This window comes from Camellia sinensis, chromosome 1 (genome assembly GCF_055761805.1).
Source record: "Camellia sinensis isolate YWXY chromosome 1, ASM5576180v1, whole genome shotgun sequence".
NCBI classification, from domain to species: Eukaryota; Viridiplantae; Streptophyta; class Magnoliopsida; order Ericales; family Theaceae; genus Camellia; species Camellia sinensis.
In genome coordinates this window covers 120,473,301-120,490,000 of record NC_138961.1, presented here as the reverse complement: position 1 = coordinate 120,490,000, position 16,700 = coordinate 120,473,301, and the positions used below count along the sequence as shown (strand labels likewise).

At 34.0% G+C, this 16,700-nt stretch overlaps 2 protein-coding genes across 2 annotated transcripts; one reads left to right on the top strand and one right to left on the bottom strand.

Moving 5' to 3' along the window:
* Positions 1-6,918: 6,918 nt before the first annotated feature.
* LOC114297989 (uncharacterized) lies at positions 6,919-9,141 on the bottom strand. The gene is made up of 5 exons (XM_082913476.1): positions 9,036-9,141; positions 8,625-8,941; positions 8,064-8,115; positions 7,326-7,964; positions 6,919-7,151 (listed from the first exon to the last, which is right to left on the bottom strand). Exons 1-5 carry the CDS (start codon positions 9,139-9,141, stop codon positions 6,919-6,921), a joined length of 1,347 nt encoding a protein of 448 aa, XP_082769602.1.
* Positions 9,142-13,269: 4,128 nt separating this feature from the next.
* LOC114307886 (potassium transporter 26) lies at positions 13,270-16,363 on the top strand. The gene is made up of 7 exons (XM_028253337.2): positions 13,270-13,425; positions 13,673-14,141; positions 14,308-14,358; positions 14,458-14,718; positions 14,816-14,868; positions 14,960-15,329; positions 15,499-16,363. The coding sequence occupies exons 1-7, from the start codon at positions 13,270-13,272 to the stop codon at positions 16,317-16,319; spliced, it is 2,181 nt and encodes a 726-aa protein (XP_028109138.2). The 3' UTR covers positions 16,320-16,363.
* The last annotated feature ends 337 nt before the right edge of the window (positions 16,364-16,700 follow it).

Genomic DNA, 16,700 nt, shown 5'->3' with positions numbered 1-16,700 from the left:
AAAGGCATACTGTCAAGACAACATTGTGAGAGTTTCTTTTGACACTATTGTCATTTGAATACTAAAACTGACAATAATTAGAAAAGCACATAACTAATGTGAGACACAATAATTAGAAAAGAACATAATTAATGTGAGACAAAATGCGATACTACCAAAGTAAAATCACATGGGGTTGATTGATTACAATCAGAAATGAAACTTGTGTGCACGTAAGTAAACAAGTGTTAATTATCTTAATGATTAAGGTTGCTTAAGATTTTATATTAAGGGGATGGATGCATAATCAACCACAATTTTTTGACTCATGAGATCAATCTGGAGCTGCTACTAGAAATGACCTTTCAATGGTGTGTAATAGCAACAAATGTTATTCTTAATGCTCCTGATATGTTTCACTATCTATGTTACAAACACAAAATAAAAATATATATATTTATATGAGTTTTTTTTTTTTTGGAAAGGATATTGTATTGATTAAAAATAAGTTTATATAAAAGTTAATACTTTAAAAAAAAAACACTAGTTATTTGATACATTTATTGTTTTTTTGGGCTTTTCTAATGACATTTTGGCATCAAAAAATTTGGCTAATTCAAGTTATTTTGGCGAAAATGAATTTTAGTAAATGAGTTATGGTTTTTTTTTTTTTTTTTTAAATATGTAAATCAAAATCGGTTTTTTAGCCTTAGCCAAATGAAGCCTAATACAATTTCCTAGAGTATATAAGGTACTCCAGATTTGGGCCTGTAGATGGTTGATTTTGGGATAGCTTACCCAAAGGTCCAAACCCTACATATCATACCCCATTTAGGCCCAAAACAAATTTAATACTCCATTAAGTCCTCAAATTATGAATAAGACAAAAATACCCACAATATATCATCCAATTTACACGCGCACAACCATCACCCACGATCATCTCAGTTTGATCAGTACACGTCACATCTCCGCTGTTCGAAATCGAATTCTCAGTCCTCCATCTCTCCTCTGTTCGACTCCATTCCCTCTGAAACCCTACCCTAACCACAAAACGAAACCGTTCATCTTCATCACCCACAATCATCTCAGTCTGATCAGTACACTGTTACATCTTCGCCGCTCGAAATCGCATTCTCACTCCTCCATCTCTCATCCGTTCGATTCCATTCCCTCTGAAACCCTACCCTAACCACAAAACGAAACCGTTCATCTTCAACACAACACCAAGCCATTCATATTCTCCAATCGGCTACTCTTAACAACACGGAAAACCATTACCACTCCGAAGAAATTTCATAGTTCTTGACTTTCGATTCACAGAAATGGGGAAAAAAAGTAACATCTCTCTTCACCTATTCATTATTTTTCATTCAAATTTGTACATTATTCTTTCATATTTCGTATATATACATTTTACATACTTCAAAATGTATAAACCCTCTTTCATATATAATCCCCTGTTTTACAACATTCTAGTCCCCTGTTTTTAAACATTCTAATCCACTATTTTTACACATAAATCCCTGTTTTTACACATTCAATATTGCCTTATTCTTATTCTTGTTGTTCAATATTGCCTTTTCTTATTGTTGTTATTTTTGAATACTTAATTTTCTCATTGTTATTGTTGCTGTTTACAAAATACAATGGGTTGTTCCTATTGTTGATACTGTTTATAAAAACTGTAACATCATACAGTTTCATTTCATCACTCTACAAGTAACATATCTAAATTTATTCAAACTGCAAAATTACACAGTTTAATCGCTACTCAAAACAAATAGGTAACTTATTATAAAGTGCAAATCAAACTGTCAAATTATACAGTTTCGTAACTGTTACCAACAAATACATATAACTTCATATTAAACTGCATATAAAACTTCAAAATTATATAGTTTTGTCACTATATTACTCATGCCCTGCTGTCGCTTTCATTTTTTCAGAAATAGCTGTTGGAAGATATTGGAAGAAACAAACCCATATGCCCAAAAATTCAATCAGGGATTTAAGTATCTCCCCTTTTGAAAGTTCATCTCCTGTATCCACTGAAATGCCACCAACATCTCCCCCTTCACAAAAAACTCAACCACCACAACCAAAAACAACCAAACACCACAGACCCCACCAAAAAACCCACAGAACAACCACACTACCTACAAGAAAAAGCCCAAGAACTACACCACAGACCCCACCCACACAACAAACACCAACCACACCTCCAACCACAACAAAAACAAACAAAAAAAAGCCAACAAAAAAACAAGAAGCTCCTCCAACCAAAAAAAAGAAAGCTCCAAGAAAGCTAATCAACTCCCATAACAAAAACCAAGGCATCAAAAGGGGAAAAAAATAGCAGTCCCTGCAAAGAGAGTCCAACAATTTAATTACCATTCCAATATCGAAACAGTAATCAAACTATTAAACGGGGTCAAATTCACAAAAGCCCAACAGACAGAGCTGGAAAAAAACCCCTTTTTGGCCCATTATAAATGCTCTCTCCTCAACACAACTGAAGGCCCCTTGGTGCAGATGCTACAATTCCATTGTAGCAGAAATGACAACACTCTACAACAAAAGAAAAAGAGAATTTATACTTGGCGAAAAGGAATTGAAAATCAGAAACAATGATGTCAAGCTCATTTTTGGTATCGACTGTGGAGAAGACAGCATCACCACCAAATCCTATGCAAGACCAAAGGATTTTGAGCTTCCATTTTACGAACGAAGATGCAAATCAGTAAAAAGATTGGATGGCAAGTCTTTGACCAAAATGTTTCAATAAACAGAAAAAGGAAAATCAACCAATGATCGTCAAGATCTTGCAAGGGTCATCACCCTTTACTTGTGCTTGAAACTTCTCATGCCTACAACAGGCCATACACTCAGTTGTAGTTTCCTCAACTATGTTGACAATCTCAACAACATCAAGAAGTACAATTGGGTTGAGGCAATAAAAGACACACTGATGAATTCAATGGTAAATGCAAACAACAACCAATGCATGTCACTGGATGCGTCATGTTACTCTTGGGAAACACATTACTCAACTAGTTCACACAAAAATATCAGACACCCACCTATTTCTAACTATCTAACATATTTCAATTTTTTTTTTTTTTTACAGTACTGGTACTGTGAGCACAATAAACTCCTCCGACCATCCAACAAAGAAGGCTTCCCAAGGTTTATGAAATGGAACCTTGGCAAAATGTACTCCAAGTGGAAACACATTAGCCTTGCTCAATTTGAAAAGGTATGCAAACTCTTCTATACTATCATAGCACAAATCTATTCAACACTCCTTTCACAGTCATTATAGTAAAAATCATGTTATGAAACTGTCAAATTCTTCAGTTTCAAACAACATATGTTCAATACTTGACTCACATTATTCACAGTACAAATCATATTATGAAACAGTAAAAGTTTACAGTTTCAAAGCACACACTTATTTAACATCAATCATGTTATGCAACTGCAAAAGTTTACAGTTTAAATGCACAAATCTATTTCACATCCTCATATTATGAAACTGTAAAATTTTTCAGTTTCAAGCAACATATTTTGACATTTAACCCACATTACTCACAATACAACTCATCTTATGAAACTGACCAATTTTATAGTATTACTGATATATGCCACACTGTTCCAATGCAGGTTAACCAAAGTGCTTTAACCCCAACTGAACAAGAAATACAGTTATTGCATATCAATCAAAGCACATCAACAAACTCTTCAGCAAAGAAACATAACCACAAAAAGGACAATAAGCGAAAAAAGAAAACAAAAGCAACAAAAAAAAAAAAAAAAGACTTCTAGACAGTGATGAGGATGACTTTCTCAAAGAAGAACATCAATCAGAATCAGAATCAGAACAATAAGAACAACAAAAAAAAAAAGAAGCAAAAACCACAAGAAGAACCAGAAAGTGATGAACAAGAAGAAGAGAGTGATGAAGAAAAAAAATAAGTGACTGATGAAGAAGAAGCTGGTGAAGAAGAAACTAAAGAAGAAGAAGCTGAAGAAGAAAAAGAAGAACAACAAGACAATGACGAAACAGAAGAAAGACAAGAAGCAAAAGGTGATCAACCAGAAGACACTGATGAAGAAGAAGACCAACAACAAGAACAAGAAGAACAACAAACAAACCAACAACAACAAGTCAATGAACAAGAACTAACAAACCAACAAGAAGAACTCCAAGAGAAATCTGACATATTTCATGCACAAGGTAAACTATTGTCTAATACTAAAGCAAACTGCAAAATTTAATTGAACTAACCAAAACACAATCCAACATTTTTATAGGTCATGACCAACCACAAACACCAACCAAAGAGGACGACAATGACAAGCTCATATCAACCATGAGAGCACAAATACAAGATATGGAACAAAAATTCATGGCTGAATTGCGTAAAAAAGAAAATCAATTGAAGGAAATGTCCGTCAAAAAACTAGCAGTCCCCGACAAAGATCAATGGTCAAGAGAATCAAGCAAAAGTCAAGAAAACAAGCACATGACCCAGATTTTGAATACCAACCAATGACAAAAGCCAAAGAAGATACAAGGAACAAGACACAAACTGCTGCTGATGTACCCAAACCAACAGAGGGTACCGATGAAGAAAAAGAGAAGAAGAATGAAAAGAAAAAAGAAGAAATCGAAACAGAGACAGAACCTGCTACTAAACCCGTGCAAAAAGAGGGTGCTCATGAAGCAAAACAACAGCAGAAAGAAAAGATGCAAGAAGATATTGGCCAAGAGAAAACAGTTGCTGCTAAAACCAACCCCAAAGAACATGCCAATCAAGAGAAGACACAACTTCAAGTATTGGAAAGTGATGATGATTTCAAGGAAGAATCAATCCAAAACAAGCCACTCATCATTTCTTGCCGCAAAACAAACAAGGTTTGGCATAGCCTATCCAAAAAAGACCAAGACCAAATTCAACTTATCAACAACACACAATCAAGTGCTTGTGTCTGGCCTGGCAGCGAAGATGAAAATTGCGTAGACTTTTCAGATATATGCAAATTGACCAACAGGGAACCCTTATATGGGAATGTAGGTCTCCAACTGCACAATTTTACAGTTTCTGTTCATATTCAATAACCTATTCCACAAACCTAACACATTCTCATATATAACATGTTTCAGGTCATTGATGCCTTCTCAGAAAAGCAATTGGCACTCCAACCAACCATTGAAGAATTTGAGAAAAATGATCTAGCCTTTGCAAGAAATCCATACGTGGGAAGATCTTACGTTTTCTCAACACTCATCAATGTAAGCAAAACTTAACATACATTTCAACTGCAAAATTTTCTACTTTCTTAACATGTCTTACTACATAGTTTTATAACATTTTTCAAACATATATATAACTTACAGACTCCACTACAAAACCAAGATCAAGCACTGAGAGAAAAAATGATGGACAACCATTTTTCAAAAGCAATGAAAAACAGATATATCCATTTCGCAATCAACCACGACAACCATTGGACAATTGTGGTCTTTGACAATGCCGATGGGATATGGAGACACTATGACTCTTTGAGACCAGCAAAAGATTGCCACAACAAGCACTTTGAAATTGCAAAGGAAATTGTAAGTTAAATAAAATTTCCTACTTAGTTCCATTCCTTTAAAAACATCTAAATTCATCACTATAACTAACAAAAACACCCACTAACTATTTTGTAGTAACAACATCAACTCAGATGGAATAAAGCATTACTCAGCAATCAAGGAAACATGTTATCATTTCAAGAGTGCGAGACAGTAATTGCATCAATTGAGGAATGCCCACAACAAACCCAACACTCGTAAGATACAAAATCAATAAACTAATCTTCCAATATGCTAAATTTTGCAGTTTTACCTAACTAATTAACTTCATCTAAAACTTTGCAGGAATGATTGTGCAATCGCCGTCTGCAATATTATCAACCAATATATCAACTGGCAACCTTTGCAGAAATCACTTCGACCAACTGAATGGGTCAAATTTCAAGCAGAAATCGTCACTCAATTCCTCAATGATGAAATCCCATCTTGGCAACTCGAGCACTACCAAATGTTGACAAAACATACCAAACCATAGAAACAATGAACAAACTCCTTGACAATACAAATATTCAAGTGAACATATCTTTGTACTTTTTTTTTTTTTTTTTAACATGTGACAAGTACTTTATGTACTTTTGGGAATGATCTTCTTCTGGTTATTATGGTGAAAATGATTGTTGTCATTGATGTTGTTGCTGCTCTTCTTCTTGTTATTATTATTGTGCTTGTACTTCTGATTGTTTGTATACTTGTTTGTGGTTGCATATATTTTCATACAGTAAAGGTTGTTTCTAATAATTCTTCAAACTGCAAAATTATGTAGTTTCATCAGGTTGTTTCTAATAATTCTTAAAACTGCAAAATTATGCAGTTTCACCAGATTGTTTCTTATAATTCTTAAAACTGTAAAATTATACAGTTTCATTACTCAAACAAAATTTATGCTACACAATTATGCATCCAATTTCAAGACTCAACAAATAGATGAACTACATTTCAAAATTGAAAATAAAAATGTAAAATTTTACAGTTTTCTCGCTATAAAATATGAAATAAATGAATCATATAGTAAAACTGCATTTCAATATTATACAGTTTCAATAAGAAATTTTCAACAACCTTCTATGAATTCCATAAAAATAAAACCAACCAAACCCACAAAAAAAAAAAAATAAATAACAATAAAAAACAAAACAAATCTGTTATAAAACAACATCAATAACTAAAAAACACATCAAAAAACAAAAAACAATTCAACCAACTTTATTCATTACTTCCATAATACCAAGTATCACATTTTTTATTATCATAATTCCTCAAATTCAAATACAAATCCAAAAGAATAGACTGTGGCCTCAAATAGCAGCCTTGCACGTCTTCTTATTATGATTCCTATATTTCAAGAACCTCCCACACTTGATTTGCTTCACATTCTCACCCCTAGAAGGTATCCTCTTCTTCTTGTTCCGCCTGGGCTGCTTCTTCGTTATAGGAGGTTTGATAATCGAACTACTGGCACCATCAAAGTCAAATCTCTCACTTGAAGGCACTGGATAAACAGATTCCTTGTATGACTCTCTAAAACAATCTACATGAAAAAAGGGATCAATGAAATCATACACATCTTTACCACTACTACGCAAAGCATGCACAGCATGACAACAAGGAAAACAATTCAATTGCCATTCATGGCAAGAACAAGTCTGTCTACCAATATCGACATAAAAAGAAATAGAAGAATGAACCTCAAGCACAGTATCACTAGCAACAATCACATCCCAAGACTTAGCTAGCTGCAAAGAGTTCACCAACTTCTTTTCCGTAACAGGACACAATTTCGTAGTCCATCTTTTAGATTCAGCTCTTCTATTCGACAATTGAGTCATGATTTGAACCCTAATCATATCAACCATACAAGTGATAGGCAACTCACGGGCCCCACCAATCCAATTATTATAAGACTCGGCAGCATTAGATGACATCTCACCATATCGTTTCCCTCTAAAAAATGCATTCGCCCGCTTATCATTTTGCAAACCATCCAACATACTATCAACTCTACCATTCCTAGCAATACATCTCAATTTCTCCATATAATGTTGGAAAGAAGCAACCGTTGGCGCATAAGTACATTTAACTAATATTTTCATCAAACTCAGCTTATAATTAGTATGAAGTCCCACCAATTTGTCAATCAAATTTCTCTTCAAATGATTCAAGCAATATGCATGATGTGCATTAGGAAAAACCACTGAAAGAGCGTCTAACAATCCATGTTGACGGTCCGACACAAAGGTCAATCTTCGGCCTGAACCAACACCCTTTAACAACTGACTTAAGAACCACATCCAATTATCTTGATTTTCAGTGTCAACAATCGCAAAAGCCAAAGGAAACAAACCTGCAAACAACATAACATCAAACTACAAAAATTAGCAGACTCACAATACAATAACACACTGACAAACCAAACCTATACTAACTGCAAATAAATACATACCTTGATTACCATCCTTTGATGCTGTTGCAAGCAAATGCCCCTTGTAACGCTCCTTCAAGAATGTACCATCAAAAAACAACAACGGACGACAAAATTGAAAGCCATACAAACATCCATGAAATGCCACAAACAACCTCCGAAAGCAGCCACTACTTTCATCCACATCTAATTCAAACACACTTCCCGGATTCGTTCTCATAGCCATCTCAAGGTACCATCGAAGTTGGTTAAAAGAAGTTGCAAAATCACCAAACAACCCACCTCTTGCCATATCAACTCCTAACCATGCAACCCGATAAGAAACATCTATACCATATTGCTTCTTCAACTTTTTTTTAACTTCAATAGAACGAGTCAACGGATTATCACTAATATCATTTTGCACAATATCAAACACAAGTTTAGAACCAACCATTTTGTTACAAGATCTATGAGCCACAACCCCACAAGTATGCACATTATCCAACTTCATTATAAAAAAATACCGAAATTCATCAACACCCTTCCATGCACAAACCATTTACAACCCGTAGACGACTTCATCATACATTCAGCTGTTACTCTTGTTGCATCGTTCTTCAAATAATTCACTGCAAAACCACACTCAACTGCATACTTAGCCAATGCAATGTGGAACGCCGGCACTCCACCTTCAAATTCTTGACCAACATTATGTATAATCCCCTTCCAACTAGCAGACAACAAAACTCTCTCTGGTTCTGGATAAAAACTAGGCAACAAACCACCAAAATCATCACAATCGTTAACCAAAGAACTCTCCCCAATTACAGAATCAATCCTACAAGAATTACCATTATCAACCTCCATAATTCTCTTATCACCCACAACAACATCAACAACTTGACAACCACTACTACCTACCATTGACAGCATATTCCACAAATCATCATCACATTCAACAATACAATTAGAATATCCAGCAATAGAGAAAAACAAACAAACAAAAGTTACCAACACTCAACTCCTTGAACTTCGCACATATTTTCTCAACAACTTCATCATAACTACATCCCTCACTAATCTTAATAGCAGCACAACAATTACTGTATTTGCACATTAACATGAAACACCCCTCCATACTACAAAATCACAAACCAACAAACAATTGTTCACAGATTTCAAATTACAAAATTATACAGTTACAACATGTCAGTGCCAACACTGCACAATTCACAATTCCAAACTGCAAAATTATACACTTACAACATATCAGTATCAAAACACCAGAATTCACAATTCCAAACTACAACTTCAAAACACATTACACTATACAACAAACAAAATCAACAAAATCAAAATCATTACACTATATCACATACAAAAATCAAATAAAATAAATATCAAACAAACAAAATTTATCACAAAACAGAGAACAAAAACAATATTGCCAAACACAAACCAGATATCACGCAAATTTGCTTATCTATATATGCATACATATATGTATACACACATAGAGATATATGTATATGCATATGTATATATCGACAGATACATACATACACATACATATATGTATCGTCAGATACAAACCAGATACACACACAGAGAGAGAGAGAGAGAGAGAGAACGTACGCAGAGATCGCTTGTACACAGAGATTCAGATCGCACAACCAGATCCACCTCACAGCACAATGAGATCGACCACACAGCACAATGAGATCGCCATAACAAAAAGAAACCGAGATCGCAGAGACTAAGATTTGATTTTCTTTTTTGAACGGAGCAAAAATTTGATTTTTCACGTATATATATATCTCAAAACAAAAGGTAATACAATCATTTACAAAATACGAAAGTAAAAAACGGAACCTCTGGTATAAAACTTAAAAACTGTAGACCTATTAATCTATTAAAAATATATTAGAATTAGAAGGGAAATAGATCCCCTACATAAAACAACATAGTAATTTTCCGTTGATTTTTTTTATAAAGCCTCAGCCTTCATGTGGGAAGCCCATTAGACTCTCCTTAAAGCAGAGTATTGTAGGCCTGGGGAGTTATTGGTCCATTTGAAGCGCTGGAACAGAAAACAAACAGCTTGATATGGGCCCATCTATGAAATTAGAAACTTTGACTTATTCATTTATTTATATTTATTATGGGTGACAATATTATTACCGGAGGGATACTGAGTATTTTTAACGAAAATTGTGTGTACGTAAATGGCTGTATAAAATATCATCTAATTCATTAAAATTGTATCAATTTGTACTACTCTATTCACTAATCACGGATTAAATTTTAAAATTTATAACTCGCCTTTAAAATCGTTCCGGTTCACTATAGTTAGTACATATATATTTTATAACATCCAATGAAATATCAAAGTAAAAATGAGTATGAGAGAGATTTAAGAAATTTGTTACAAATTAATAATTATATATATGAAGCATATTATGTAAAATTAGTTTGTGTTATATATATAAAGAATATTATGCAAATTAGTGTTATATATTATACAAATATTTGATAATTGGTTAGAATATTTTTTAATCTTTCAATTCGTCCAAAACCGCGCCAAACCATGATTTGCCAATATGCTAATTCGTTAATCCGCCATTCAATTTGTAATTTTACTTTTAAACAGTCCAAATCGCAGTGCACACGCCCCTTTGAGGGTGTAACTCTTTTTTGGTTCTTTCAATTTTTTTAATATTTTATTTTTACTAAATTTTTATTTTTATTTTTTTCTTAGATCTTTCAATACTAGACGGACTAAAAAAAGTAACAATTTCCCCCTCCCCCCAAAATGACTCTTTTTGGTTGATCCCAAACGGATTTGGGATGGTTGTTGCCCAAAGTGGGTGCACGCGCAACAATCACTCCTATTTCATGACACATTTAGATAATTTGAATTGTTCACTTTTTTAAGTATATCGAGTAAAATATATTTGTAAAAAATCAAGTTGATTGTATATCGATAACCTTTTTATCAAATCATATTTATATTTAATTTTATACTTCAAATTATACTTACTATTTCACTTATTTTTTAAGATACAAATGTGATTTGATAAAATAACTACTAATAGTGAATTAACTTGATTTTTTGCAAGTATGCTAAACTTTTGGATCATCTAAATGGATCCAAAATGAGCCTAAAAGGCAGCACAATAGTGAAGCCCAAACCCATCCTAATGAAATAAGTTGGGAAAATAACCAATATTTTGTTCTTAAGATTACGAATAAATCTTATCAAGTTCCAATATAGACAACTAAGTTCTATTTGTGATAAAAAGTTTCCAAAAGATTCATTACTTCATAATTAGGGTTGCTCGTGGGCCGGTTTTGAGGGGGTGTGAGTCATAAAAAAATGGACCTGAATCTACCCAAATTACGGGTTACGGTTTGTGCAAGTGGGTTAATCGGGATATTTGTGGGTGCGGATCACTTGAGTAGGTTAGGCTTGTACTTTATTTATTTATTTTTTTTATGTTTTTGGGCTTTTTTTTTTTTTTTTTTTTTTTGACTTGTCTACTATCATATATTATGTTTTAATAGGCCAAAACATGCATATATATATATATATATATATTACCTACTTTGTTACTGCATTGAGCTGCTTCTGCTTTGTCGATGGAGAGAGAGAGAGAGATGAGAAAAGAATGAAAAGTGACTATTGGACTACTTTGTTGCTGCGTTACTTGCACTAGGGTAAGAACAAAAAAAATAAAAGTGACTCCTGCTCTTTACTTGCGTTAGGGTAAGAACAATTTTTTTTTTTTTTCCAATCATTTGTGCGGGCGGGTTGGATTCATGCGGCATAAATCGCAACCTGCAAACTAAGCCAAAACTACACCGGTATCTGTCTATACGTAGCCCTTGAAAGCACCCAAAAACATGCGGATAGGGTAGGATCAGACCGTTTGTATGGGCCGATTAGCCCTATGGCCACTCCTATTCATAATGGTGGGTCTTATACCAATTTTACTCTACCTATTTAATATGAAAAATAATTTTATAAATAATTTGAACTTAATTAAAATTTAAAAATTTAATTGTAAAAATTATTAATCTTATACTTATAATTTTGTTTATGAAAAATCATTTAATTTGAACAATTAAAAATAATTTAATTATATAATTTCTAATAAATTATATTTTTTATGAATTTTTTTGTTCATATTTTAATGAAAAGATAAAATGAAAAAAAAAATACTATTATGGACAATTGAATTTTTTTATAACAATTTATAAAAAAAAAAAGGATTTTTTTTGTTAATATTGAAATTTGATATAACTCAATAATAATTTTCAAAACAAAATAGAACTTTTTGATAATTTTTCACTGTGATTTATGATTTTTTTTTAATACAATATCATAATTTTTACAATTAAAAAAATTATTTTACTTAGATTAGAAATATTTATGAAATTGTTGTTCATATTAAATAAGGGGTAAAATTGAGATAACATCCACTATATGGAGCAATGAATTTTTTGGAAAGGAAAATGATTGGTTATTTTCTTAGTTGATTGTCATATCACTAGATTTGAAATTGGGTCTAATTTTTAATCTTGAATAACAATCTTTTTGAAAAAAATGCTACGAAAAATAGGATTTAATTGTCCATATTAAAATTTGATAGGAGTTGATAGTAATCTTAAGAGTAAAATAAGATTTATTGGTTACTTTTCCAAATAAGTTTATATACTCAACCAAAATAAAAGGAAAGTAATGGTATATACATTTAACATCTAGGATCAGTTGAGTTGTTTTCCTTGATTTGCGTAGTCGAAAGCTTTGAGACCAATGAAATTAACTTCTACAAGCCCATGACAGTTTGAGGAATGCAACTACTTTGTGATCAAAACCTGAGACTCTGAGCATTGTTAGCTATTTACTATGACCAAGTCTCTTTTGACCATTTTTTCGGCTTTGGTTCACTTTATTTCTGCACATTCCTCGGAAGTCCCTATTATTAAGAGTCAGAAGAAAGTTGCCTTTACTTCAAATTAAAGAACTCCTCTCAACTTAATATCAAGGAAACGAAAAAAAAAAGAAAAAAAGAAAACAAAGAGACTTGACCATTCAAGGTTCACTTATGTGATTACTTGTTGCTGCTAAACTATACCCAGCTAGTTAGCACATACAATGCTTTCACATCCATATGGTATAACTGCATAATAAGGTTTGGATTTGTTGTCTATTATCTTCTCAATTTTGAGAGCCTCAAATAGAATGAGCTCTGTACCGGAAGATCATGAAGTTGTTGGTTCCAAGACAGAAGAGGACCTTGAACGCGGCAATGGCTTCACTAACCAGCAACCTAGTGAAAAAGACTTGGAGAGAGACTTGAATTTTCAAAAGAAATACCAACCTCAAAATAAACCAAAGGTGACATATTCTCCATTCATTCTTGTTTTCAATATAAGGAGATGATGAAGAAAAAGAATAGAAAGTAAATGGATTTGTAATTTCTCTATTATTGATAAACCAAAGTCGCACATCTATTTTGTTGCATCTATTATTATTATTATTATTATTATTATTATTATTATTATTATTATTATTATTATTATTATTATTATTGTTATTGTTATTTTGAAGTCATGCAATACATGAAATTAACTTCCCTTTGTAGGACTATACTCCATTGCAAACATTGTTGTTGGCTTACCAATCTCTAGGAATTGTGTATGGGGACATTGGAACATCTCCTCTCTATGTGCTATCTTCTGTTGAATTCAAGGACCCTGTTGAAGATGATATACTGGGAATCTTTAGTCTCATCTTTTGGACCTTGACTCTCATCCCTCTCATCAAATACGTCTTCATTGTTCTTCGAGCAGATGATAATGGAGAAGGCGGTACTTTTGCATTATATTCATTTCTCTGTCGGCATATAAATTTCAAAACTAAGCTTTCCATTCAAAACACAAGATTAGCAACTGATGTTAGTAAAAGATTTTACACCGAAGGAAGTGCCATCAAATCCAAGACCAAGCATTTCATTGAGAGCAGCCCAGCAGTTCAGAACTTCCTGACTTTCATTGTACTACTCGGAACTTGCATGGTAATTGGCGATGGCGCTCTCACTCCTGCCACTAGTGGTATGCTCTACACTCTGAAAAGTGCATATATATCTCTCTCTATTAGATATTGTTTTTCCATTTCTCTCTCTCTCTCACTCTCTCTCTCTCTCTCTCAATGCTGAGAATTTTCAAAATAAATAAACAAATAAATTTATGAAACAGTTTATTTTTGTTTTGGCCACAGTTCTCTCAGCCCTTCAAGGAATTCAATCTCTTTCCACAAAGATAACACAGAGTAAGCTTCACTACTGTAACATCTGGAAACCATCACAATTAGAGTTAACTTTTCAATTACAAAATCTGACCCTGGTTTCATGTCTTTATTTTCTCTTAGATTATATTATTATGATAGCTGTTGTACTTCTGGTCATCCTCTTCCTTTTCCAACGATTCGGGACCTCTAAAGTTGGGTTCACTTTCTCCCCAATCATGCTATTGTGGTTTGCTACAAATACCGTGATTGGTATTTACAATATCTTTAAGTACTATCCACCCATATTGAAGGCCCTGTCACCTCAGTATGCGTTCATATTCTTTTCAAGAAATGGCCGATCTGGATGGACAGTCCTCGGTGCAATATTCTTGTGCACAACAGGTATAAGATTTTCTTTGACTAAAAAAATAAGGGGTATGATTTCTTATTAAAAAAGGAGGATTTGTTAACAAAATGTAACTTGTTAAACATGGAACAGGGGGTGAAGCCATGTTTGCTGACTTGGGCCACTTTAATAAAAGGGCGATTCAGGTAGTGAATGAAAAAAAATAAATAAATATAAATATCTAGTTCTAATTTCTTTTGAGATCGCTAACTCAATTTGATAAAAATGGATTTGCAGCTATCCTTTTCTTCATTTGTATACCCAGCACTGGTCATCACGTATGCAGGCGAAGCAGCTTTTTTGATAAAAAATCCTCATGAAATACACAATGCCTTCTACAGTGCCATTCCGCATTTGGTATACTGGCCAATGTTCGTCATAGCTACCTTGGCTGCAATTATTGCTAGCCAGTCCATGATATCGGCAAGCTTCTCTATTGTGAAGCAGTCTCTAGCCCTAGGTTGCTTCCCTCGGGTTAACATGAAGCATACTTCCTCCAAGCATGAAGGGCAAGTCTACTCTCCCGAAATCAACTATATTCTCATGATTATCTGCGTCGCCCTGGTCGTAGGATTCAGGAACGGTACTGAAATAGGAAATGCATACGGTATATATCCTCATCATCTTCATCTTCCTCTTTTCCATCTCTTGAATTTCAATTGCAAATTTGAAATCTATACCATTCATTCACCAATCACAATCACGATACTTTTTCTGGGTATATAGCATTTGCCTGCTTCAACGAGCGCGTATAACTTGTGATGTTTTGTTTACAGGTGTTGTGGTTATCTGGGTGATGATCATAACGACATGTTTGGTGACTCTTGTGATGCTAGTGATTTGGGACACAAATATTTTTCTCATAATTGCATTTTTCGTGCCATTTATGGTGATTGAAGGCATATTCATGACATCCTTGCTTAACAAAATCCCACAAGGAGGGTGGGTACCATTTGCTATCTCAGCCTTCTTCTTGGTAATCATGTTGTCCTGGACAACAGGAAGAAGCAGAAAGAGTGCATACGACATGGAAAGGAAACTGAAATCAGTTGAATTAGAAGAAATGCTATCAAAACCTAGTCTTCATAGACCACCCGGTATTTGCTTCTTCTTCACCGACCTTGTCAATGGGATTCCCCCAATCATTCGACACTACATTCAGCACACGAGTTCTGTCCGCAAAACTATGATCATCGTCACCATAAGAACTCTCCCGATAAAGTCTGTGCTCCCGGAGGAAAGACTTGATGTGGGGAAATTGGGGGTTGAAGGGTTGTACAGGTGTTTGGTTCAGTTCGGTTACAAGGACTCGATGAGCATGGAAGGAGATGACTTTGTGGCCTCCGTGGTGGCTAAACTGGCAGAGATCGCTGAGTCAACAGAAGAAGCAAAAAGACTAGATGTGGCGGTGGAGGAGGGAGTGGTGTTTGTGACTGGTCGGACTATTCTCAAGTCGAAAAAGACCAATGGTTGGTTCGATCACATAATCATAGACTGCTTGTACAGGTTTTTCCAGAAGAATTGCAGGTCTGCGGTTGCATCGATTGAAGTCCCCCCTGGAAAGACATTGCAAATTGGGATGCTTTATGAAATCTAGCTAGCTAGGAAGGACCAAAATGATGAGATGCTTAGTTTCTCAGAACTGTCACCTTTGTTGCAGCTAATCAAATTCCTAGTAGAGAGAGATATACGTCATATGCCTCTAATAAATGGTGTTGTAGAGGTAACTACTATGCCATGAGTTTCAAGGCAATATCAGATTGTGCATGTAATATATGCACACTTAGTATCCAAAGTATGTGTAATAAAGCTTACACTGAACAATCCTTTTGTGGAAGAAGTATGAGCAATAAGAATGAATGTCTTTCTTCAGTGATATAAAGGTTATTAAAATAGTTTGAAATGGTCGGAGTTCAAGGATACTCCGTTCCAAAAATATCCTCTTATCTTGTTTTAATTCATTTATATACATGTTAGA

Excerpts from the sequence above, each read along its gene's own strand:
- LOC114307886 (XM_028253337.2), top strand. The coding sequence starts at position 13,270 with ATGAGCTCTGTACCGGAAGATCATGAAGTTGTTGGTTCCAAGACAGAA. Across the intron at positions 13,426-13,672 it reads AACCTCAAAATAAACCAAAG|GACTATACTCCATTGCAAAC; the intron begins GTGACATATTCT and ends TTCCCTTTGTAG. Across the intron at positions 14,142-14,307 it reads TCTCACTCCTGCCACTAGTG|TTCTCTCAGCCCTTCAAGGA; the intron begins GTATGCTCTACA and ends TTTTGGCCACAG.
- LOC114297989 (XM_082913476.1), bottom strand. The coding sequence starts at position 9,141 with ATGTGCAAATACAGTAATTGTTGTGCTGCTATTAAGATTAGTGAGGGA. Across the intron at positions 8,942-9,035 it reads GTTCAAGGAGTTGAGTGTTG|GTAGTAGTGGTTGTCAAGTT; the intron begins GTAACTTTTGTT and ends TGTCAATGGTAG. Across the intron at positions 8,116-8,624 it reads TGAAGAACGATGCAACAAGA|GAGCGTTACAAGGGGCATTT; the intron begins GTAACAGCTGAA and ends ACATTCTTGAAG.